The 27,258-nt window shown below is 39.2% G+C and overlaps 1 protein-coding gene across 1 annotated transcript; it reads left to right on the forward strand.

Moving 5' to 3' along the window:
• The first annotated feature begins 782 nt into the window (after window positions 1-782).
• LOC139732134 (inter-alpha-trypsin inhibitor heavy chain H3-like) lies at window positions 783-27,258 on the forward strand. The gene is given in 16 exon segments (XM_071643008.1): window positions 783-789; window positions 1,673-1,837; window positions 3,892-4,046; window positions 6,440-6,505; window positions 6,507-6,604; window positions 7,650-7,760; window positions 9,329-9,467; window positions 13,154-13,411; window positions 13,971-14,087; window positions 14,834-15,005; window positions 15,876-16,549; window positions 17,193-17,502; window positions 24,064-24,126; window positions 24,838-24,951; window positions 25,420-25,830; window positions 26,360-27,258. Coding segments are annotated over 16 exon segments (3,141 nt in total). The 3' UTR covers window positions 26,641-27,258.

Consider the following 27,258-nt stretch of genomic DNA (forward strand, 5'->3'; position numbering starts at 1 on the left):
TTCTTTTTTTGGGGGGGGGGGGGATAAGGTGGGAGTGGAAAGGTGAGGAGGGGAGAGAGATATGGTGGTGGGCTCGTCTGAAGCAGAGTTGTTTTTGTTAACTGATGATTTATGTATTTATTTATATATATGTTTGTTATTTCAATTTTGACTGATCTTGTGTATGCATTGGTCCATGTCACAACAAGTGTTGGCTGAATGTATTTTACCTTTTTGTGTTTGACGGGCTCCAGCTACAAGCACATAATTGCTTCTTTAAATATATAGGAGTCCTCCTGGGATGTATTTGTTTCTTTGTAATGATTTGTATATTGCTTTATATTTTGCCAAATATATGAAATGAATCTGAATCTGAAAATCAAAAATGAAAATGAAGATACTGAGGTGGGAGCTATGAAGCTATGAAGATACAACTTGTAGGGAGGGCCAAGGAATATCATAAAACTAGAAATTTTCAAGTGCATGAAACTTTGTGAATTTTTCACGGGGTAAAAATTCGCAAAACTTATCATATCATCTAATCAGATTATATACACTGCTTTTTTCCTTCACATATATCATGTATAAATATCATTGACAGAGTTAAACATAGAGCTTATTGTATGCAATGTTTTTACTGGGAGTAATTATAATGCAGAAAGTTGACATGTTTGGAAAAGCTTAAACTCGTTAGTTGAAAACTCGTTTTAGGTGTCGTTTGTGTAATATATAAGAATTGGATATATTGTGAACTCGATCCGTTCAGTCTTGTAGAATAAACCTTTCTAAAATATTTACCAGGTATGCCAGGTATGTCAAGAATTTCTAAACTCTTACTTTCCTATCTTTTTTTTTTCTCATAAAATAACTATATTTCTCTTAAAGTAACCACTCGTTACTTAATATTTCCATCCTGTCCGTTTCTTTTGTGGTATCTAACTTACAGCGACATTGTTTTCACTTAGAAACTATGGAAATAGATGAGACGAAATGAATATTTCGTTATTTCATACTATCCATTCTGTTCTTGAATTTCGTTTTAAACTATGACATGCCAATTAGTGATAGTGCTATGTATTCATGTAATTGTAAATTCATTTGGAAACAGAGGATTTTCAAGCGATTCATTCAATTCTAGAAAAGTAAGTCATGCTCTTCTTCGATGACATAAGAATAAAGATTTTTTTTTCCCCACTGGATACGAAGCGTTGAATAAAAAATGCAGCATATGATGGACAAACAGGGTTTTTGTTTTATGTTCAAATAAAGTAAAGGATTCATTATTCTCTATTTCTCATAATCTATAGAACTAAAGTTCTCTCTCGCTCTCAATCAAAATGTTTTAAGGCTTTTACATTGCAACATGGGATGAATTGTTGGGGGTGTTTTCTTCCAAAGGGCTCCATTGCAGTAAAGATGCTTGTCATGCTAAAATGCAAGGGAAGTTTCATTCCGATGGCATAAACAATGAATTCTAGTCATGCATGATAACAGCAATTAAAATGTCCCTGCATACACGCGCCGCGCACCCGCTCTGTGTCCATTTCCGGCTTGACGCGATCATTTATAAATACATGTTGGAAGGCTGGTATAGTCAGAACGCCCACAAGGAGTCGGAAGCGGGCAAGTTGATCCAAACTTCTCTTTTACTGCTGTCCTGATTCAACGGGCACGAATTATACACTTGTGCTAGTGACTCAAATCAACAGGGAGCTTTTGGCGGGCTATGAAAACGATGAATTCTTTGGCACTTTCGGAGCTCTATTCACCTTGGCCGCGCTCGCCTCGCTGGGTTCGTGTCTGCCGCCGGGTATTTCGGATGCCGATTTCCATGACGATGATGTCGCTATTATCACCAGTAAGTTATGTCTTTCTTACATATTTCTAGTTTATATGATATGGCATGTCATTGTATTTCCGGGTGCTGTTCGTTATTCCGAAGGTTCGCTATTCCGAAAGGGTCGTTATTCCGAAGGGTCGTTAATCCGAAACACACAAATTCCCTACACCTAGAGGTTCGTTAATCCGAAAATGAAAAAGGGTTTGTTAATCCGAACATTTGTGGCGTTATTCCGAAGGTTCGTTATTTCGAAGATTCGTTAATCCGAAAATGAAATTCGGAACAATGAACCTTCGGTATAACGAGTCTTCGAATTAAAGAGCCTTCGGAATAACGAACCTTCGGAATAACGAGCTGTAACCGTACTTCCTTCGCCTTGTGTGCCATGTTCGATTTCATGTCAGTGTTTTCCATTTTACATTGTACGTAATTTTACTGAGTCTCATAATACAATATATCATATTGTATGAAGAGGCGACAGAGTATAGAGAGATTTGCTTAAACAATCTTTTCTATCAGATTCCGTCATATTGTATAGATGCTTTTATATCACCTCATATTGAGTTTTGCTGTACACGGCATGGGAAATTGTTCAAAAAACCATTGTGGAAAAGGTACAATGGATGCAGAATTATGCGAGATGGTGCTTGATGTTAATAATTGTTATAACACCAAAGTGCTCTCTGCTTGCCACATTAAAGGACAAGTCCACCTTAACAGACATGTGAGAGTTTGAGGAAAATTTGACAACCCCGTTCAAAGTTATGATTTTTTTTTTTAATTCTTCTCAGTCATTGCTGGATGTGAAGACTATTACAGCTTGTGATGTCACATGTGTACAACGATAATAAAGAAAACATAGAGAAAATTCCACATATTTTCCCTTTTCTTGCATAATAAAAGAACGCTTGACTTACCTCTTTCAGAAGGCAGGTGGAATAATTACCCTTATAAGACACGTCAGTGACAAGTCGAAGAAATGTCCACTTTTTTTTTCAGAAAATAAAAATATGTCAAATTTCCTTGTTATGTTGTACGCGTGTGACATCATACACTGTAGTAGTCTTCTCATCCAGCAGTGGCTGAGCAGACACTTTAAAAATTCATAACTTGTGAACGGATTGTCCGATTTTTCCCAAACTTTCACTGATGTGTTCTAATGATATTGTTGCATTCACCCATTCCACATGTATATGAAGGTGAACTTGTCCTTTAAACTAGCTCCCTACTAAGAAATAATCAAGCTACAATATTGCATACTCACCTTCAAAATCATTCATAATCTTGTAACTGCCTGTTTAAACCCTTTCATTACATCTTATTTGGCCAAATACAACAAAACACGATATTCGCATATAAAAGCACTCTATCAATACCATACCCGAAAACCGAATATAAGAAACGTTCCTTTTCGCACACCGGTATATAGCTTTCTTTTCAACAAGCAAGCTTGAGTGTGGTGACTGAAAAAAAAAATATCCCCACTATAAGTATAAAACGTTTACTCATCAAGTTCTTTTTTTTTTAAATAACAAGTCGTACGGAAGACTATAAATAATTCTGCACTTTCCTCCTTTTTTTTTCTGCCGGTATGTGAAATATTGACAATATTTGTTGTGTCTCTACTATGAAATATCTAGAGGCCTTGTCAGATTCAATTCCACCATATTCTCTGTTTCCATCTGCCAATACAAAAAAGGTAAACTTTATAGTCTAGTTTGAAATTGTAAAAGCAGCACGACTGAGTTGAAGAAGAAGTCTAAGGCATGTGAGATTTAGGGATATGGACTAAGATGATCAAACTATCGATGATTTTATGATATCTATCTGATTTTCGCGCGCAATGTCACCCATTTGTTGATTTTATGCCATGTCTTCAGTTGACTCGTGTCCCACCGTAGTATAGCTTCTGTTCTATATCCTCTCATTAATTATGATTTCTGCAATTAACAATCATTAATGCTATACTCTGACTTAATGATAAACAACAATTCACTTCAAACATTATCGTGATATGTGTCTCCCTTCCTCCCCCTCCCTCCCCCTCCCCCCCCCCACCCCACCCCTTTCAGGGCCGTTTGAACCTCCAGAGGAAGACCCGGATGCTGAATTGGACGATGGGGACCTGCTGGTCAGAGAAGAGCGAGGAGTCGCCGGATTTTTCTCGGGTTACGGATCCGGCGACTTTGAGTGGGAATCAGTGCAAGTGGAGATACCTGTGCTCACGGTGAGTAGTCAAAGATATATATATATATATATATATATATATATATATATATATATATATATACAGGGCTCGACAAAAAACAACAACAAACAAACAGGACTTTCAATGTTTTTTATTGGTTTTTTTTCGGGCAACCAAAAATTTGAAATTGATGATTTTGGTGGCCCCATCGGGCCAACAACAAAAAAAAAGTTAGTATGGAGCCATATATATATATATATATATATATATATATATATATATATATATCCCCTCTCTCGATAGAGATTGATTCAAACGTAGCCGGTATACAGATCTATGCTTCTCCATCTATTACTATACTACATCCTCGTCTGCCTATACCTATCTTCATCCCTTTTCTCGTCTTCCAACAATCCATTCATCACGGTCGCTACTGTCAATATTACCGCTACCAAACACCATTACCGCTGATCCTGAAAAATTACAGAAAGGAAAAAGAATTGAGAAGAAGAAAACGACGACGATGAAAAAAAAAGAAGGAGGAGGAGGAGGAGTAGTAGAAGAAATAGAAGAAGAAGAAGAAGAAAAAGAAGAAGAAGAAGAAGAAGAAGAAGAAGAAGAAGAAGAAGCACGGCTCTATGTCTGCTATCTTCATAGATACATGTATGATGCCATTTGATGCGGCAGCAGCGGGGGCGAGTAGTGAAGGTTGTGGAAATAATTAGTCGAACAAAGTGATTATCACCCACGTCGCTGTTCGCGTTGACCGCTGCAAGGATAAGACTCGCATGTAAATTCATAGCAATTAAATATATAAGGGAAATCAAAGTCAGTCATTATTACAAGCATCTTGCTAACGAAAACACATGGGTCCGATTTGTAATGTTATCTTTCCAACCAGTTTAAAAGGCAATTTTGTTTTACCACGAAAGTTGGATGTACATATTGTTCTCTCGCATGTGTGCAAGAACGAGATATCGCAGTAGAGACTTCGCTAATTTCCAGCGCTCCGGAAAATAACACAAAGTAGGGGGTGGAGACGGAATTCCTCCATTTTAATAGTGTAACCAATGCATTCCCTTCCAGCTAATTAGCATCTAGGTGTTAATAAATCACTGCTTGTTCTTAGTAGCCGTTTTGCTGTACAGTTCTTTCCGTCGACACGTTTATCCCGACTTCCAAATCTCAGGATACAGATAGTCCGATATTAGAGCGTGGGAACATGCGACAAGAGGTCTGGACAAACTTTGACGCACGACAAGGGTCAAACTTCTTTCTTACGTCACACTAGGGCATGGAACTATAGCATTATGGCCATAGCCAGCAAGTGGCTGTGAACGTCTCCGGATGATTTTCAAACTTTTACATTTGAACAACTATAAATTGGTTATACTGCATGGGTACAGAGTTTCATAATATAGTGATTGGGATGAGGAATAAGAATGTTTTCGAAAATTAAAACAGATCACAATGAACAAGTATGATGACATGGCAGCCTCACTATAAAAATGCATGAGTAAAGGCTCAAGGAAGCACAACAAAAGAAGAAAGCATGCATAAATTCTACGCAGATGAACTTGTTAAGCATAATTATGGTATTGTAATGTATTACATTGCGACATTTCTGAAATGATTATGTGAGGCTCCTCTGTCATCAGCCCTATTCCCAGTGTAATTTGTTTTGGGTGTTTCAGAGTATTGGTTTCTCTGCTGAAGGACCGCAATAAATTCCACAACATGGAACTGTTGAGTTGTATGTACTCCATGACGTAGGCCTAAACTTATGAAAATCGTCTGGAATGCCCCTTGAATCGAAGTGCTGTGCCACACCAGGTCGATGTTGGCTTTAATGAACAGAGTATCCAATGAGACAATGGATAAGAAGAATTTTCAATAACGTCTGAAATGAAATAAACCGTCATTAGAAGTGGACAAGTTAACACATTTTCGCAAAACATTGATATTAGCAGCAATAACGTGCATGTGCATTAGATGAAATGGCTAGTTATGACGTAATTAATGACGTAACATTACCTTTGGTATGTACATATATTATGTATATTCATGATTACATGATAAACATTTTTTATTTGATTTTAAGTTAGGGTATTGATTCATGACAGATAAAAGAAAAAACAAGCAAACAAACAGAAATTATTTGCTTGTCTGACTGGAGATCATTGCAATTCCTATTATCCGGGGCCTTTTTCATAAAACTTGTCATCAGTGACAAGTTGTCATAGATGTGACAAGCTACAGAAATCCTTGCATCTGATTGGCTGAGAGCAAATTTGTCGTAGAAATGTAGCAGTTGTCACTGATGACAAGTTTTATGATCTCGAGTTTATGACGAATTCTTGCTTTGGTTTAAATCTAGTCTTTGTCCCCCCCCCCCCCCCTTTCTCTTCCCACGTCATTTTACCCGCGTGAAGTTGACGCCCGAGATTCTGAAGATCTCTGTGACGTCATACATCACGGCGCGCTATTCGAGCACGGAATTTTCGGAGCAAGCTGAAGAACATGAACAAGAACCACAGTGCAGAGGCCACCTTCACCGTAAAAATTCCCGAGGATGCTTTCATTAGCGCCTTCTCCATGTAAGTCCGGGGGGGGGGGGGGGGGCGGGGGGGGGGGGAGTATTCCACGAAGGTTTTGGTTTTGGTTGAGAAGGGGTTTCAGGCGTCCACCTATTTTTTTTTTTTTTTTTTTGGGGGGGGGGAGATAATGAGGAAAAGTCTCAGAGGAATTCAAAGTTTATTTGATGAAAATTGGTTTTGAAATGACTGAGATATCCAAGGACAAAGAGGTCCTGATAAATGGTGGGACCCATCTTTTATTATATAGGACCACTTTGTTTAGCTTAATTTTCTATGATTATGTAATCCTGTGAGACCCTTTTGTTTGTGCATACAGGTACTACTTCATCTTCTTAAAGCCACTGTTAACAATTTGCAGATTAAAAAAAAAACAGCTTTAGTGCTTCAAAATAGTTCTAAAAAGTCAGTAAGGGATAGAAACAACCAATGTTTAACAGTTAATCAGTATGACCAATGTTAAGTGTTACATTGTAGATATAGGGCCTATAAGATGTGAACAATAGTTAAAACCGTATATAGAATAAACCGTCTTCAGTTATGGTTTATTGAGAAAATTAGCGATGAAATTGTATCTCTTTATATATTTGTGGCTTTATTGCATTTTTTTTTAATTCTTATGGTAGGATGTTTTGTGATACAACTCTTACAGTATACATATGCATCAAATGTGATAACTCGAACATTTTTGTAATCAGTGCTTCCAATGGCAGACAGTGGCTTTAAGGTAGAACATTGCCAGGGGTCGCGGAAAGTTTGTTTGTCTGTTTTTCTATTTTTGTTTTTGTTTGTTTGTTGTTTGTTGTTTGTATTTTGTGGCGTATTTGGTGGGACTGATGGGCAGGTAGGGGATGTCAAAGGTGAATGGTATACGTCCGCGTTGACGGGAAGAATCTCCGAAGGATAGTCATCGGTTGTGTTAAGATTGTTGTTGTTATTCTAATTTTCCCAGTTTGGGAGAATAAGTAGCTCCTTACCCCCCCCCCCCCTCCATTCCGCGTCCCCTCTATACTCTGACCTGATCTCTCCACGCCCCCTCACCATACAGGACGATAGATGGCGTGGTCTACCACTCTGAGGTGAAGCCGAAGGAAGTAGCGCAGAAGGAGTACAACGAGGCCAAGGCCAGGGGTCAAACAGCAGGTCAAGTAAAACAGAGGTAAGTCATAGGAGCCGGGAGAAATATTTGACGTTGTCTCTAGAATTCCCTACAAGTCGGAAATCGATGAATCATCTATAATAGAAAATCATTTCATTTTTATAAATCATGGACAGATCAGAAAAACTGTCGGATCAGGATGATCATTGTTATTTTTACCGGGCTATTTCCCCTTGTTTGTTTTGTATGTAGATTTATGTCTTCTGTTTTGACGGAAGGAAAGTTCTCGAAGAGGTCATGACCTCTTCGGCATTACACACAAAGTTTCAGAAAATGCATCGATATGTCCTCTGAATGTGTGTGTGTGTGTGTGTGTGTGTGTGTGTGCACAAAAGTGTAACATGCATGGAAATGGCAATATTTTGATATCCAAGCTAGTGAGGCGAGTCTTCTTGGGCCCGAAAGGTCAGGTATTTTCTTGTACTTAATTTCTCTTTAAAGTCCATAGATATTGAAAATATTTAGTAATCTTTAAAAAAGAAAGGTTTAATTTCTTTCACAGTCTATTCTTGTGTGTATCAAAATAATGAATAGTGCTTGCATGATCTCGAACTATAGGCCCTATGTAAAAACGCATGACGATGGTCAAGCCAAAGATCAGGTTTAGAGTAGGCCTACCTCTGACTTCGGAATAAAATGAGAGCCCCTCGCGTATTTAGAGCGTCCACGGTTTAGAATGCTGCTTACTCATCATGGGCAATTTGTTTTGGTAAACATGGCAAGCGATTTGCGATTGACAGCATTGCATTTCCTGTATACGTGCTAGAGGTCATGTCTATACTGCACGCGACCATGTACTGAAACGAAAAGAATAACTCCGCCTGCAGATGCCAATAGACTCTGAATAACCACAAACAATATTGTCTATAATATAGCACAAACAGACACTGAGACGCACAAGCTTTATACAGTTAAACTAGCCTTAGCAGCGACCTTTCTATGTAGCGGTCATCTGCCTTATGCTGTCGCTGAACACCTTCCCCACCCCCGAGAATATCTTGAAAGCGGCCACCAATTTTGTTTCTCGCCGTGAATTTTAATTTGTCTGTTAGCCGCCACAGATCCATATGTATGGCCGCAGCTGAGCTGTTAATTCAGAGCGTTTTTCTGCTTTACAGCTGTACCGGTCATTGCTAAATTGAAAACAGCTTAGCGATAGCCACGGCCATTCAGTCATAGTAAATGCACTCGTGAAAATCTTGTTTGCTGGTTCACATGCTACTATGTAACAATTCGATCTATTTTAGCGGCACTGTAATGCATGAAACTACTGTACGCATGCATATACTCATAGGCACAAAGAAGTGCTTCACAACGATAATGAATTTTTATACTTGCGAGCAATACACACACAAAATGACGGATAACCTGTCTACAGCGGCCACCTGTCTGTAACGGCCACACTGTTTATCTCCCTCTGGCGGCTGCTATAGACAGGTTCTACTGTATATAGATGTATAATATTCCTAGCAAAAGAGAAAGAGGGATGACATAATTCTCTATGCTTTCTTTTCCTCTGTGTGCTTGTTTGATGTTACATAATGATAACGGTGTCGATTATGAATTAGCTCTTCAGACTCAACCAAGTTCACGGTGTCCGTGGCAGTGTCGGCCCGCACGTCTGTTGTCTTCAACGTCACATACCAGCAGCTGCTGAAGAGGAAAAATGGCTTGTTCCAACATCGAATCCATATTCAGCCAGACCAGGTAATATCTAACCAACAATGCCACACTCATAAACCACTATAGTAAATAGATAGCGCCCGACAACATGCTTCATGTGCTGAAGTGGAGTACAGCGAAAACCGCAAATATCACACGATAGCAGTAGGGATTAATAACATCTATAATAGCAATATACTTGTACATTTTGTTATATATATATCATATACATCATGCGTAAAATCTGCCATTAACTTGACAAAGCCCTATGGTCGAAGATTCGTTAAAACGTCTTTCACGGAGTTTCCTAAGAGATATCTCACTTAGCGACCAATGTTTGCGAACGTAGTGAATTTTAGCGAATTTTAGGTTTTAGGTTCAGGGTTCGTAAACATTATCTTGTAATCAAATTCGCAAACAGTTTTCGTTGTCGCAAAAAAAATTGTGAACATAACATAAAGATATTATTCAGAGGGGAAGGTTTAGGTATGAGTTTTTTTTTTTTTCAATTTGTCTCCCTCTACAAATAAAATTTGTTAAGATCGCAACTGCTGCTCTGTAAATTACAAACATGTCGGAAAAAAGGGGGAGACAAATTGAAGAAACTCATACCTGAATTCTAAATATGTTCAAAATTTCTTTGAGACAAATTGCGACATGTGAAACTGTTTGCGACTATTAAAACTGTTTGCGAGTTTGATTGCAACTGTTAACAAACTTGATTGCAACTTTTTACTAGTCCTAGACGAAACCTAAAATCACTACATTCGCAAACATTCGCCGCTCAGTGAAACACCCTCAGTAATCACTACTGTGTGTACCAAAGTCTTCTCAGACTGCGAGCAGAAACCCTTTGTTGTTAGTTATGTGCATATGTATATGTATATATATATATATATATATATATATATATATATATATATATATATATATATATTTATTTATTTATTTATTTAGTCATATTTATACAGGGTGGCCCTATCAGTAGTCAACGCACTGTTCTCCCTAGAGGCCCTGTGTCACAAACTCATTCATAAAAGTCAAACGAAACAGACAAATAACACTACAGAAATATACAACAGAGATTACAGAAAATGGATCTAACAAGATCAACATATATCAAATAACAAATAACCCAGGTTATGAGGCGAAATGTTTCAAATAATTACAGCAAAAGGTAGCTTTTGAAGGAGAACTGCGTATGATTGCAGGAAGTGCATTCCAAAGCATAGCTCCAGAGAAAGAAAAAGCCCTTTTCCCACTTTCAGAGGTGACTCTAGGCAAAACAAGACCATGGGTGCCAGCCCTTCTTGTCCTGTACCGATGTGTACTACTGCATAGCGTGAAGCGATCAATCAAATAGGATGGAGCAGAACCATTAATTACATCATATAAGAGCTTAGCCTGATGGAACCGCCAACGTTCCTCCGTGGGAATCCAGTGCAAAGTTTTGAACATTTGAGAGGAGGGTGTCAAAGGATTTGCTTTCAGTATTATCCTTGCCATTTGTTTATGTTGTTTGATCAGTATCGACCTGTTGCGCTGATTGCAATTCGTCCAGGCATTACAACAATAGTCAAAGTAAGGTAAGACCAGTGCATTACCAAGCAATCTAGCGCTGTCAAGAGTTAGATATTTTCTAACTCGTCTGAGTAATGCTAATCTGGCTGCTATCTTTTTTGAAGTATATTTGATTTGCTCTTGCCAGCTAAGATGCTGGTCCATCCAGACCCCTAAATACTTCACACTTTGGACCTGTTTGATAATTACATCATTCACCTTAAGGACCATATTCAGATTGGACTGAACAAACTTCTGTTTGGTGCCAACAACAAGTACTTGTGTTTTATCTACATTGAGTGTGAGGTGATTCTCATCTAACCATGACTTCACTTTCTTGAGTTCTCGGTTCAAAACCATTTCTATTCTTTCAGGATTAGGATCACTGAACATCATAACAGTATCATCTGCATACATCATTATATCACATTCATCAACTACTCTTGGCAGGTCATTCATGAAAATAGTAAACAACAGAGGTCCTAATATGGACCCCTGCGGTACTCCAACCTTTGTTTCATGAATGGGAGATTTCTTTTTTTGAACAACAGTATACTGAGTTCGCTCATTTAAGTAGGAAGTATATATATATATATATATATATATATATATATATATATATATATATATATAATAGAGAGAGAGAGATTCATATGTTTATGCACTGTTTTAGAATATAATCATGATTACGTATAATCATGTACATAACGTATATCATGTGTGTGTGTGTGTGTGAGTGTGTTATATGAGGAAAGAGAAAAATGGTGCATGTATCTTTGAAATTTTTACCCCTTTCACTGAACATTTTTGTTCGAAAAAGTGCGCGAGATGAAAAATACGTCTCCATCGGAATTGTCGAGAATGCGTTCATTAATTCGAAAGAAAATGTGATGAAATTGAGCGGGAAAACATACATTATATTTTTTCTTTGTTTTCTAATATTTCATCATCTGTCACGCTCCCTCTTTCAATTTCCATCTCTCTCTCTCTCTCTCTCTCTCTCTCCCTCTCTCTCCTTATTCCCTGTTTCACAACCCTCTTTGTATGAAGGTTTTAGGAAATCATAAAAGCCCTTCCTAAGCTATTTGGGAAAGACAAGATTGACACGTGGGGATATCCGGCAAAATGGGCTTTATACGTATTCATATACTCAGTACCTATGTATACATGAATACATATTCCTACATTTATATGTATATATATATACGTGTGTGTGTAGATTTATATATATATATATATATATATATATATATATATATATATATAAACAATGTATATGTATTTATAGGCATGTATACGTAGTGTATGTATTTAAGCCCATTTTGCCGGATATCCCCCACGTGTCAATCTTGTCTTTCCTTCCCATAGCTTAGGAAGGGATTCTGTGATTTCCGAAAACCTTCATACAAAGTGGAGCGTATAATGATGTACTAGATGAAGTAGTACGCTTTTTGAATGTTGATCTCCGTCGGTGATCGTTGAAATTCGCTCGAACTTGAATGATTGCTAGAACAAATGCAAATCTGCTGAAATTGGGCGAAAAATCTACTTTGTACTGGGGTAAAATGCGACATCTAAACCCATCAAGACTCAAGTTATGCGGTCCCATTACATAAACAGACAGATAAAAATCCAATTGTAAAGACTGTGCTGCATAAGAAAAAAAAAAACAAACGAACAAACAAAGAAACTGTGTTCCCATCCTAATTTCACATACTCTATACACATTGTTATTACTCGCGCATTTTTCATATTCGATTTGTACAAGACATGTTATGATTCATCCTCTTATTCATATCTCGTTGCATGATATCAAAGATAAGAGACCCTCATCATTATTCTACCACTCTTTATTACCACTATGATAATTGTTTTCATGATCATTTCCGTTATTTCATTGTTATGCAATTACAGCTGCTATGATAGTAGTGAGCGTCATTACCTTAAACGAGCAGTGAGCATTGTTTCAGTTTGGTGCAATACGGAAAGATTAAACTTTAAAATTTAAAGATTAAACTGCTTTCACATATCATTTTTTTTTTAAAGTGGAGAAAAACATTAAAATATTGATTTATTGTGAATCTTTCTGTTGTTTGTTTTTATTTCATTTATTTCTACTCACGTGCAAATTGTAAATCTGGATTCTTCTACTTTTCATTTTCGATTTGAAGGAAGTTCCGGACGTACGCATCGACGTCCATATAAGCGAGCCGCAGGGCCTCAAGGAGGTCGAGGCCTTCTGGGAAATGTCAGACAGCGAGGACCAGAAGAAACTCAACAACCTGACGACCATCGCCACGAGGTCGCGCTACTCGCGCATCGTGTTCGATGTCCGCGGCGAGGGAGCCCTCATAACCCAGAACGGCATCGTGGGTGAATTCGTCGTCAAGTATGACGTACAGCACAACGTAAAGGCGGGCCATCTGCAGGTAAAAATAGATAAACAAACAATCAAATTATCGATAAAAGAAATAGTATAATAAAAATACCGCGTAGGTAGAAATGTAGTAAGTCTGTATGGTAGTGTGTGTTATTGTGTTCGCGTATAAGTTACTGAGTTGGTGCGTGATGACCAACTCAGTGTTCGAAAAACTTAGTGATGTGTGATGACCAAGTCAGTGGTCGACCAAGTCAGTGGTGTGTGATGACCAAGTCAGTGGTCGACCAACTCAGTGGTGTGTGATGACCAGCTCAGTGGTGTGTGATGACCAAGTCAGTGGTGTGTTATGACCAAGTCAGTGTTCTACCAAATCAGTGGTGTGTGATGACCAAGTTATTGTTCAGCCAACCAAATCAGTGGTGTGTGATGACCAAGTCAGTGGTCGACCAGCTCAGTGGTGTGTGATGACCAAGTCTGTGATTTAGTGTGTGATTTGATGAACATTCGTTGCAATTGAAGGCCTGAGCAAGAGTATTGCTTTTTGTAATGAAGGTAGCATTAATTTGTTGTTTTTTTTTGTCACAACACCCCTCTTTTCTCCTTTCCAGATAGTCAATGGATATTTTGTGCACTACTTCTCACCTACTGAATTACCGACAGCTAGGAAGAGTGTGGTCTTTGTCATCGACGAGAGCGGATCGATGCAAGGAAATAAAATACGACAGGTTAAAAGAAAAGTTTACATTGTTTGATTATACCAAGCATGCTAATGGCAGGTTACACCCCTTTAAATTTCCTCATATTCTTTCGTCTCTTCTCGACCCCCTCTTTACAAGTTTCGTTTTTCTAGTGCTTAATCTCCTCGTTATTGTTGTCATTCTTGTTGTTCCCTTACTTCTTTATCGTCTTCCATTTTATTTTTTCTCTTTTTCTTCTTCTTCATCATCTTCTTCATTTTTTCATTCTTGCTCCTCTATTTTCTATTTTATTTTATCTCACACGGCGTTGCAATCAAACCAGAATATGTAAATGTTTATATATATATGCATATTATATATATATATATATATATATATATATATATATATATATATTTATATAGGTGGCCTGTGCCATGTGCTCCTGCTACATTAATGCTCTAATGAAATATATGTACGCTAAGCCAAACATAAATAAAGCAAACATAAATTCTACAATTGCAAATCAAGCTAAGCCTGAATCCCCTTCACAACCCCAAGTCCTTGGAGAAAAAATTAAGACCAGATCAATTTGTCACCGTCACATAAATGATATAAAGTTCATACTATCTTCAGATTTAGGAGAATCCAGTGATGTTTACTAACACTGGCATGCAGACCAATTCACAAATTTTGGGGAAGTGATTTCACAGTAACTTTCTTTACCTCTTTATTCCAATGTTACTCACCCCCACGCCTCCCCCCCCCCCCCAAAAAAAAAAAAATGAAAACAGACGAAAGAAGCCTTCTCCACAATCTTGGATGATGTGAGAGACATCGACACATTCAACGTCGTGGTTTTTGAGAACAGCGTGGAGGCCTGGCGGGACAATCAAATGGTTCCCGCAACGGAAGAAAACATAGCCGATGCCAAGAGATATGTCAAGAGGATCGATGCCAGTGGAGGTACGTTGAGCACCAACTCAGTACATTAAGTGTAAGAAGCATGAAAAATAGACAGACGTGTAAAAATTGAGCTTTAGATGAGAAAGATGAATTAAGAATCCATGATAAAGTTTGCTCCACACATACACTGTACGTGCCTAGGCGCGCACACACATACACACGCACGCACAAACACACAGTATGTGCGACGGCCTAGTTCTCTTGAATTAGTACTCAGTAATATGATTTGAGAAAAAAAAATAGATGTTCACAACCGAATGAACATAAACGGCTGCTGAAATTTCTGTGAAATACTCAAGCGAATAAACATTGAATACGTGTAATGCCTAAATTTGTAAGACGGATACTATTACTCATCCCATTTTGAGTGCGCAAGGCATATATCTAAATACTAATTTTTATCTCATTTGTCGTTACTATTATGATGGTAAGATCAATCATTTCTATATTCACACACCACGATAGTCTAATAAAGTACACGCCATCTTGCTAATTAGAATTAGAAAAGAGAACGTTAAGAAGAAAAAACGGCCATCACCCTAACAATGTAACAATCTGAGAATAAAAATCGGCCGAGCAGTTCAGTTGCCAAAAATATATGTGAATTCAAAACAAACCAATGTAACGTACTTCATTAGAAATAAATCTGAAAATTAGATTTTCAAAACAATTCTGAAGCATTAGAGATTCAGACCATAGATTGTTGAGACATGAAACGTTGAATCTTTACGCAAGGGTCAAAATTCTTACCTTGCTGGTATTAAAACCATGTTGTTGTTGGTTTTTTTTTTACATTTTTCTCGGCTTCATTATGTCATTTTATGAGAGTTTTGTATTAACGGGTCACATGTTAATGCATTCATACTCTAGGTACAAACTTTTACGGAGGTCTCTTGAAAGCTGTCCGTCTTCTGGACGAGCACACGGGGGAAAACAGTCTACCCTTGATCATCATGCTATCGGACGGTGCGCCGACATCGGGCGAGGTCACGAATACTGCTGAAATCACTTCCAGAATCACCAAGATCATTGACGGACGCATCTCCGTGTTCAACATCGGGTTCGGCCATGGCGTTGATTATAACTTCCTCGAGAAGCTCTCGCTCAACAACAACGGCCTGGCGAGGAAAGTGTACGAAGATTCCGACGCGGCCCTGCAAATGAAGGGTTTCTACGACGAAGTTGCCAACCCCCTTCTGTTTAACATCAACATCGAGTACAACAACAACCTCATAGACAAGGACAGTCTCACCAAGTCTTCGTTCAAGGCGTACTACGACGGCACGGAAATCACCGTAGCGGGAAAGCTGAAGGATGAAGTGATCAATGCCGTGTGGAACAAGCCGGACCAGCCCACGGAAACTGTGGAGAACCACGACCCGGCTACGCCGGCGGGAAACGAAACGATCCTCGCCTCAGCAGCACAGCCTGCCGTGCTCTCACTCGTTGACGGGAATGAGAGCAATGACCTCCAACTGGACGTGACGATAACAGCAATGTCCCTCGATGTCGGCATCGAGTTTAACACTTCAGTACCCGTTGACGTAAGCTTCGAGATAGAAAACGTTACATCATTGTCTTGTACAGAATATTGTGCGGAGCAACTGCTCGCAGAAAAAGGCGTATAGCACATTTTCTTGTATTCTTTGAAATCAGTGCTGCGAACCAGGAGAAATCTCTGAGAGCATGTCCAAAAACATGTGGTGCAGAAATGCACCCACTAATTTCCCAGACCTTGTAATATGCGCAAGTGGAATGAAATAAGATATATGTGTAAGTTTATAAAGATTAAAGACGTTTTTCCAGCATTTACGTCGAAAAAAAAAGAGAAAAAAAAAAGTGATGATGGCTTCCAGGATATCCCAATGTGACGTGGCCGAAATTTCGACAGGCCTAAATCACTTACCTATGTTAAAAAGAATTCATGCTAAGAATTTACGAATTACCCTGTCTATCATTAAATTGGCTCTTTAAAAATCAAACTCACTATGATGGGTGTTTGTAGAGGTAAGGCACACACACTATGCCATCACATACCGCACCACGCAGGGCACACGCCCTATCGTATCAAACTCCAGTAATCGTGCCATGTACCTACCTGTGACACTATACGTCCTGACACATATTATCATGCATTACCGTTCTATTATCTTGCCAATTCTGCTGTTCTTCCCCTTCCACGAACAGGAGGAACGAACTCTGAGTCGAAACGAAGTTGACAACTTCGCCCAGCGCCTCTGGGCATACCTTTCCATTAAGAACATTCTGGACCAGCGGAAGACGACCAGGAACCGGGCGGCCAGAGACAATCTCACCGAGAGGGCGCTCAACCTCTCCATGAAGTACCATTTCGTCACCCCACTGACGTCGCTGCTTGTAGTGAAGCCCGAGGAGGATGCGGTCGACGAGCCCATCGACGGTGGCGAGGACGTCGTCGCGGAGGACGAGGTGGCCGACGTTGCCCAATCACTCTACCCGCAAGCAGCTCCGAAACAGAGTAAGACTTTGGATTATGTTCTTTGTTTGATCGCTTGTTTTGTTTCTTTCATTGTTCCATGTTCCACATTTTACAAGTAAATAAAGAAAATCGCTACAGACATAAATTTAGAAGAACAAAAAATATATATTTTATGCTGAAATGAAATAAGAGATGGTGCTTGGATAAATTCTCTGTCCAGATCACTCAAAAAAATTGGGTCCTGTGGAAATTATTTTCAGAGCAGATACACAGTTTGTATAACTTATGGGAGAGAGAATATCTTTGTCGCGTAGGATGGAAAATCGTTGTAATGTTCTTCACTATTCTTAATAACCATTGATAAAAACACATCTGGAAAGGCTAAATTGATATATCAATGTTCCAACACTGAAGTAAAACTTGTTTGTATTTCTACTCACTTACTCACTCTATTACTGTGCACAGGAGATTAACCATTCAAAAGGGTAATGAAAGGGACATGTCTGATTACCAAGTTTTGCTTAAGATCAATAATTATAGAGGGATCAATATTTAGTGAGGTTAGACACAATTTCACTCCGAACCAAAGTTCTTCCACAAACTATCTATGCTGTGCACTGGCGTAGCCAGGGGGGGGGGGGGGGGCATGGGGGCGGTCGCCCCCCCCCCCCCCCCCCCCCCCCCTAAGATTTGGACCGGGGATTTGGGAGGCGGAAAAAAAAATGCGTGTATACTGTATGCATGCACACGAAGCGGGTCTCCTTTGCAACCTTTCATCAATTTTAATAAGTATTTTTTTTTTGAATATTTCACTCAAAGTGTGCACCAGATCGTTGAATTTCAATTCAAAATATGCAAAATCTCTCTCCCAAACCCTCCCCCTCTGTGCCTCTTTCCCTAGCTAGGTACACTTTTTAGATTTACAAAAAATTCTGATTATTCTGAGTGCACAAGACCTATCACTTATATTCCGAAAACTGAAGGTTCCCTCATGCATAAGGGGAATTTCCCCTTTTAATCGACCCTTTCCTCCCTCAGCCCCTCCCCCCCCCATCAGTTTTTTTTTTTTTTTTTTTTTTTTGTGATTTCCCAAATGTTGATTCCATCAAATATGCGTATACGAGATATCTCAATTTCAACCTTAAAAAGATAAAAGCTCCATCGGAAGGGAAGGGTGGAGATAACACTCGCCCACGCCTTCTCCCTGCTCGCTCCCCCCCCCCCCCCCCCCCCCGCCATGCAAAGAAGCAGACTGTGGCTATACCCAGATCGCTTTATTTCAATTCTAAAAACGCAAAAGCTCCGCGAGCGGGAGGGGGAATCCCCCTTCCCCTAAGCTCTATCTCACTAGACTTTATACATACGCACAGATGGTGCACATTCGGAATAAGAGCTATATTCCGTGATTTTAACACTTCGATGAAAAAGTATTGCACCAAAAATTTGCACCAGATCGCTGAATTTCAGGTCTGAAAACGCAAAATCACCTTCGTGTGGAAGGGGATATGCCCCTATACATATACACCCTCGTGTGCATGTTTTTTTCTGTTTGATTGCTGAACAGACAGCGTTCATAATATTCAGTGTAAGAATTAATACAAGAAGACTAGTGTATTTAAATTATACCATTTTATAGGCAAATTGTTCAATAATAATCTACACTAAAATATACTGCAACCTTAAACAAGTGGGACTGTTTCAACTCGTTAAAACACGCAAAAACATGCATCAAATTTCACCATTTGCAACATCAAAATGCGAAAAGTTCTCACCGTGTAAGGGGGAACACCCCCTCCCAAACCCTCCTTCAACTCCCCCCCCCCCCCCCCCACGCCCTTCCCTCCGCTCGCTCGGGCTCGGTCGCTTCAGAAGATCATTATCCAGGCTACGCCGGTGCGTCTAAGCACCCTCCCCTCCCCTCCCCTACCCCCTCGCTCGCTCCACTCGCTCGGGTTCAGTCGCGTTCATGATATTCAGAGAAAAGAATTTTATACCATTTTATAGGCAAAATTATTCAATAATAATCTACACTAAAATATACTGCTACCTTAAAGGTACTAGCCCACATTTGCAAACCCACGAAAATCAAAACTGCATAAAACAGGTCCAATATGACTTCAAGTACAAGTTTTAGCAGTAACATACCTCACCTGTTGCTCTTTGTCTATACCATTCGATAAAAGAGAGAAAATCATCGTTTTAAAATCAATTTTCAAACCGGGTCAACCCGACCCAAAATCGAATTACGAGCGCGGGCTAGCTACGTACATTAACTTACACATGTATCGCACGCATGTAGTACGTGCGTGGACCGGAGCTAGCGAGCGTTTTTATACGCATGCATACGGTGCATTTTCATTTATTTTTATGAAAGTAATGGACTAATTGGAACGAAATTTTGCACAGGTGTTACTGCAATCATACCCAAACTCCATGCTAACTATGAGACCAATTGCTGCAGGTTTACAAATGTGGGCTAATACCTTTAAACAAGTGGGACTGTTTCACGTCGATAAAACGCGCAAAAACATGCATCAAATTGCACCATGTACAACATCAACATGCAAACAGTTCTTACCGTGGGAGGGGGGACACCCCCTCGCACACCCTCCCCTCCCCCCTCGCTCGCTCCGCTCGCTCGGGTTCAGTCGGGGTCATGATATTCAGTGAAAAGAATTAATACAAGAAGTGTATCTAAATTATACCATTTTATAGGCAAATTGTTCAATAATAATCTACACTAAAATATACTGCTACCTTAAACAAGTGGGAATGTTTCACGTCGATAAAACGCGCAAAAACATGCATCAAATTGCACCATTTGCAAAATCAAAATGCAAAAAGTTCTTAAAAGATAAACCGTGGGAGGGGGGACACCCCCCCCCCCCCTCCCACACCCTCCCCTCCCCCCTCGCTCGCTCCGCTCGCTCGGGTTCAGTCGCGTTCATGATATTCAGTGAACAGAATTAATACAAGAAGTTTATCTAGATTATACCATCTTATAGGCAAATTGTTCAATAATAATCTACACTAAAATATACTGCTACCTTAAACAAGTGGGACTGTTTCACGTCGATAAAACGCGCAAAAACCTGCATCAAATCGCACCATTTGCAACATCAAAATGCAAAAAGTTCTTACCGTGGGAGGGGGGACACCCCCCTCCCACACCCTCCCCTACCCCCTCGCTCGCTCCGCTCGATCGGGTTCAGTCGCGTTCATAATATTCAGTGAATAGAATTAATACAAGAAGTGTATATAAATTATACCATTTTATAGGCAAATTGTTCAATAATAATCTACATCAAAATAAACTGCTACCATAAACAAGTGGGACTGTTTCACGTCGATAAAACGCGCAAAAACATGCATCAAATTGCACCATTTACAACATCAAAATGCAAAAAGTTCTTACCGTGGGAGGGGGGACACCCCCCTCCCAAACCCTCCCCCCTCGCTCGCTCCGCTCGCTCGGGCTCGGTCGCTTCGCTCCCTCGCAGACTAATCGCCCCCCCCCCCTAAAATGAAATCCTGGCTACGCCGTTGGCTGTGATGAAAAGCAGAAAAGTTGGTATTCGTACTGAAAAACCCAAACGTATGTAACTATGTGTGAGGTAACACATAGTCAGAATCTCAACATCGCAAGGATAGAATATAGAATATAGTGATTAGTAGAGGAATCGGCCATTGTGTGTGAAAACATTCGAGTCGACTGAATCAAAGAAACAAAGTCGGTAGAAATTCCACCCCTAGTGATTAATATAATAGAAGAGCGTCAATTATGATTACATAACGGAGTTATACGTACAATAACTCGCTGTGGTGATTCACACAGCATACTGACCTTGGAAGTGCACTGCCAATGATGCGTTACAAAGTGGGCCAAAGGAATGAATGGCATTGATAAATTCAGGTATAATGTATAAGCAAAAATGTAAACTCTGGCCCGCATCCACGAGGAAGGCTTAGATTTAGTCCGTAATCAAAATTCAGACTTGAAACATGCGCGTATCAACGGGCGTTTGTTACCGGACGTACGTCTGTCGGCATACACAATCTGTATATTAATCGTATTTACGCAGAAAAAATTTGCACAGACTTTGGTCCAAGTTTAAACCACATTCGTGAAATCGGGCCAAAGTGGCGCATGGATTAAAGACATGCTAATGAATACAATAGTACAACTATTGTGATCATACAACTTACTGAAACTGAAACTGAAATAGTATTTAAGAGCATGCATGTATATATTTGCACTGTAGGCGCAGATTGAAAGGACTTGATACCACGACATAACGGTGTGAATTTGAGGTTGCTCCTGGAGCTAATAGGGAGCCATCATTTGTGCATTTGATTTACTCCGTACACAAGGAAAAGACAAGCAGACGTGCTAAAAATGCATATATATATATATATATATATATATATAAATTATATATGCATATATATATATCTTCATATAAGTGTTTCTTTAAGCGAAAAGCCATACTGATGATATTCATGTGATAGAAAGTTATATAGATATAGCATACAACTTCAGTTATCAAGATTTCATGTAAAGAGGACAGATATGATGGCGTTATTTGGCATTATTCTAATTTCACAAAATGCCTTTTGAATGGGTGTATTGTACCTGTGCACACTGTCTGTGGCATCGTTGGCCTATTAATCATGATTATTAAAATTCATACTGATAAGATAAGAATGGTCTACTGTCTTGAGATTATACAATTTTGCCCATTGTTAATCAAGTTCAGTCTTGTGCTTGCAAGATAATACAACGTTGGGACTGCAGTTTTCTCGCCATATGCCCATGGCTTCATTAACAGCATGGAATATTGTACCACATACTAGAGGTCAACATCCATTTGCACTACATAGTCCCTTTACACTCCATGAGCGCAAAACAGTAAAAATATGATTCTGGTTATGGAATATTATGTCATGTACAGACGAGAACAGTGAGGTAAGAAAGAAGCTTATAGAGATGGTATGGTTTTGATTGAGATGGGTATCCGGGTTTTCAGCTTTTGTGAGATACTATTTGTATCTACTTTGTATAAAATATTAAAGAGCATACAGTTCCAAGAGGAATTAAAAGTTTATCTGATGAAAATCAGTTGTGAAATGGCTGAGATATCCAAAAACAAAGCAAAACAAAGTGGTCCTAATAAAAGATAGATCCCACCTTGTCATTGGACCCCTTTGTTTATGGATATTTCAGCCACTTCAAAACCGATTATCATTAACGAAACGTTTAATTCTTCTTAGAATTGTATGTTTGTTTGTTTTTTTCACAATCACGTAAACTTATTTTGTACCTTAGCGAGCACTTTCGCCTCCTCCTGGTGGCTTTTTCAGACTTCGTCGTAGATGGCAGTATGACTCAGTCTGAAGAAGCCACCATTAAGTACTCACCAAGGTACAGAATAATTTTACGTGATTGTGAAAGAAGAACATATTTCTCTGAAATCACCGATTAGATGAACCTCATCCAGGATGTATGTTCTTTTATATCTTATATAAGTGGTTTCTGTACAATTAACTTGCAAAAAATTAAAATCCTCATCTCAACCGAAACTATGCCATCCTTTTAAAATGATGAAGTATGCTTACTTGAAAAGCGAAGAAAAACACTAGGTTGCAGATCTCGAAAATCTCACCTCCTCCGTGTTCCAGGGGGTCATTCCTTGGTCCCATGTGGTTTATCTACATCATCTAGTTACATCAAGATACGAATGCAAGCACATGCAAATGCACACATATCCAAAAAGGCAATTTGCGGGTTAAAACAGTCTGTTTGGTGTGAAGTATACTCATAACTATCATGGCTGGTGTAAATACCATTACTTTTACAAGAGGAGCATAAAAATTCAATTCAAACCAGAAGATGAAAGCTTTCATATAAAACTATATGTCAAAATTCGTTAATTGTGTGAAGTTATTTTCACATGTCCATCTTATATTATCTTCTTTTTATTCAACTTTAATAATTCACTTCCATAACAAACACTACCCAATATCACCGGAAGCAAACTATAGGTTTGTTTACAATGACCCCTTATGAGTAAATCAGATTGCAAAATTGATGAATGAAAAGTGTTCAGCACAAAAAGCTAAAATGAGATAAAGAGCACCAGACCAGATGGTCAGAAGAAGAAACCACAGCATAAACTGGGTTATTGGTTTCGTTGACGGCAAAAGACCAATGAACACCTCACTCTGGATACGCTGTATAAAAGCGCTGTGGTGCCAGTGTCAAAAGCTGTATAAGAAGTGCGATCAATCACTGTGACAATTTTTTGTTTGAAATCATTCTCATTGATTCCAACGATCCATTGCAGTTTTATGATAACACATGACTAATGCCACAGAACTCTTTGAAGTTAAGTATGAAATCGTTAACATATTGCTCTATGATTATCTACTCTACGTCAGTCATGTTTGCTTATCAAGATATCGTCATATTCATGCTCATGACTTTTGCACTAAACTGTATGCATCAGTAAAAGTTGATTCAAGTCCAGTGAAGATAATAGCGGAATTTATGCGTAAACTGGTCTTTGATGACTTTTTAAAAATAATAATTGTTTCTTGCAGGACCCTCAAGCCCACCATTCACTTCCTATGTCCTAAGGGGACCTCAGGCGCCTTTGTCTTCAGGTAAGAACGAACAATTAATTTGATACCAAAACGTAGAAACTCTCCGAAGAAACTGACTTCCCTTTAGAGGTGTACATCAATTTTTAATGCCCTTCTGGAACCCGCACACACAAAAGCATTTTATCTGTGTACGCTACTTACGGGTATTTGTTGGATTGAGTTTTGTCATTTTGTCTGATGCTACGTGTCAAAATCACTTTTCGTGATAATCGCTTCTTTCCCGAACGCTATCAATTTCTTGGCAAAATGTACATGTCGTATGTACATTGCTCTGCTTTTCAAGTTATGGCATCATACCTGGTAATGGTGACGATAGACAGATAATCTACCCATATGTTGTTGCTTAAATAACTGTAGGCCTATCCTTTTCATTCCTTTTTGTTTCAAATTTTATTCTGTGAATTCATATAACTTAATTAAATCTCAAGTCAGTTTCATACGGTAATGATTTCAACCAATCAGTCTTCAAGCAATCAATCAGTCAGATCATCGTGTAATCAGAATATGAAAATTATTCTGGATACTATAGGACATGATATATTCTTAAACTAACGGCAAGGCTGTCATGAGAAGCCCTTCACTGGATAGTAACTGCTGATTATTGATTCAACAAAGCTATAACTATTCATTAGATCACCAGAAGAACCAAGTTGACTCCTATTAATTGTCATCGATTATTTGAATTTGGTTTTACTTTTTTTTTCTCGACAGCTGATAGTGATCCGCACTTTCTCATCAAACTCCCGGAAACCGATGTCACCGTTTGCTTCGACATCAATGGCGATCCCGGCGATGTCTTCAGTCTCCTGGATGATCCCAAACTCGGTGGGTCTCACTCTCGAATACCGATCTTCATGTCCTGTGAAGATAGTCTTCATTCCTGTCTCAGCAGTGAGCAGGGCCCAATTTCATAAAAGATGTTAGAATAGCAACTCTTGCTGGAATGGCGACTTCTAATGGCAATCGGGAAGCTGGATTCTTTTCCTTTCCATGACAATTGCCGTTCCAGCAAGAGTTGCTATCATATCATTTTTTATAATGTGAAATGGGGTCCATATTTGCCACACAGCTGTCCCTTGTTTGCTGATTACAATGTATGTCAGGAACTGTTATCAAAGTAACTGTAGGTTATTTATTCTTGTTTTTATGCAGCTTTACGATGATTCAGAGAAGTTACTGTTTTGTTTTTGTGTATTTGTGTGTTTATTTGTTTATTTATTCGTGTAATGAGAGCTCGGTAGTCTTGATACGGTGTAAAAATGACAAAACTTTCACTTGTCTGAATTGTTTTAGGACTCACGGTTACGGCGTTAGTGATTCCAGCTGGACGAATGGCAAACCAGTCTGAGAACGTCAACGGCCAACCAGACGAGCCGGTGCGAACGTACTTCGGCCAAATGAGGGTCGGTCTCGGGAACGACCGCTATCTCCTCCTCACCCCCGACTTCATCGAGGTTAGCACCGAAGCCTTCAGGCTGCGTTGGGAAGACGACCTCACCTTGAGAGTCGGAGACTTCGTCGTGCAGGTACGCCACAAGCGTCACGTGATTATCAGCCACGGGGACGAAGTGGCGATCGTCATCATGTTGCATCGCGTGAGGGCGCACGATCCCAATGACATCATCAAGGCTCACAGAGTGACCCATTTTGGCTTCTACGTCGCAGAGAGGCGTGGTCTTTCCAACGAAGTTCACGGGCTGATCGGTAAGATGGCATCAGATTTTTTCTTAAGTTATAATTTCAGTCGTTTGACGGCATAATGTCAGTATTGGAGAAAAAAAAAACTTAATTTGTGGCACATAGTTCATTTTGCCCATGTTCCGATAGAATATAGGGTGACAATATTTATTGGCCGCGCTTACTACAAACAACAACAACAACAACAACAACAACAATAAACAACAACAACAACAAAAGAAAAAGAAAACAAGGAGTTGGAAACATTGGGAGACTAAAGACCTTGTGTTTTTGTTAGGAGAAAGGGACGACGTCATCTTCTCTTAATCTGCTTTTATTTTAGCTATTTATCGAAGGGATCTGACCACAGAAAATGGCCACTACATGCATATTAATGTACATTACATCAACAATAGAAACGAAACCTCTACTGCGAACAAGAAAATGCACGACTGCATGAAGTGGAATAAAAGACAGACTTATGGTCGGAATCGATTACCTCTCATGATTCAATTCCTAATTTGTCCAATCCCTCGACTCCTTTTTCACCATCAAGGTCAATTCCAACAGAAGAAGGATGTTCTGGTGTCCATCCCGACTGAAGTCGATCAGGATGGCGTCGATGCCATGGTCATTGCCGACAGCGTCAACGCGACGCTGAGCATAGACAAGCGCAGCGTCAACGTCATGCGGAAGATTCGTCGTGTACCCTTGATCAGAGACTACCAGGACTGCTGGTACGCAGCCGACAACGCAAAGGGTCTGATCGAAGGAAACTACGCAGACTACAGACTTTCCCACCTTATGGCGCCTCTGAGCAGGAAATTCAACGTTTGATCGCAGAAGTCGTGATATCCAAGGATACCCAATCCGGCATTTTTCTTAATCATTATTTTCTTCATCCTTATTCTTTACTTAGGAGTTTATTGCCTTCCATCAAAGAGGTCATGTTTTTGCCGGCCTTGGTTTGTCTGTTTGTTTGTTCACAAAATAACTCAAAGTATTATGAACGGGTTTGGATGAAATTTTCAGTAAAAAGTTGATAATGACACAAGGAACAGGTGATTAAATTTTGATAGTAATCTTGAGCACTGTCTTCATGAGGATTGTTTTTTATATTCTAAAGGATTCTTTATCATTTGGAAATAGGCCTATAGGCTATGCTTGGCGGAGGTTTGCGCTCTCCGCGAGTGCGTTTCTAGTTTTATCTTTTTTTTCATCGATTTTATTTTTCATTACGTACATGGCACAATAATAATGACAAGGTGTGCCGTAGAATGTAATATCATGTGCAAGAAGAGAAATGAAAAGTGATTTTACTGAGCAAAATGCAAAGCTTTGAATATTGCGGTACTTAACAACCAAAAAGAAAGAAAAAAAACCCCAAAAAAGATGAACATCCTACGCGTAATCACTTACTCTTCCTGTGATGAATTTGGAAGAATATACAAAATA

Source organism: Diadema antillarum, unplaced genomic scaffold (assembly GCF_040938485.1).
Source record: "Diadema antillarum isolate AM-2024a unplaced genomic scaffold, OU_Dant_1.0 seq00000400_RagTag, whole genome shotgun sequence".
In the NCBI taxonomy this organism is placed as follows: Eukaryota; Metazoa; Echinodermata; class Echinoidea; order Diadematoida; family Diadematidae; genus Diadema; species Diadema antillarum.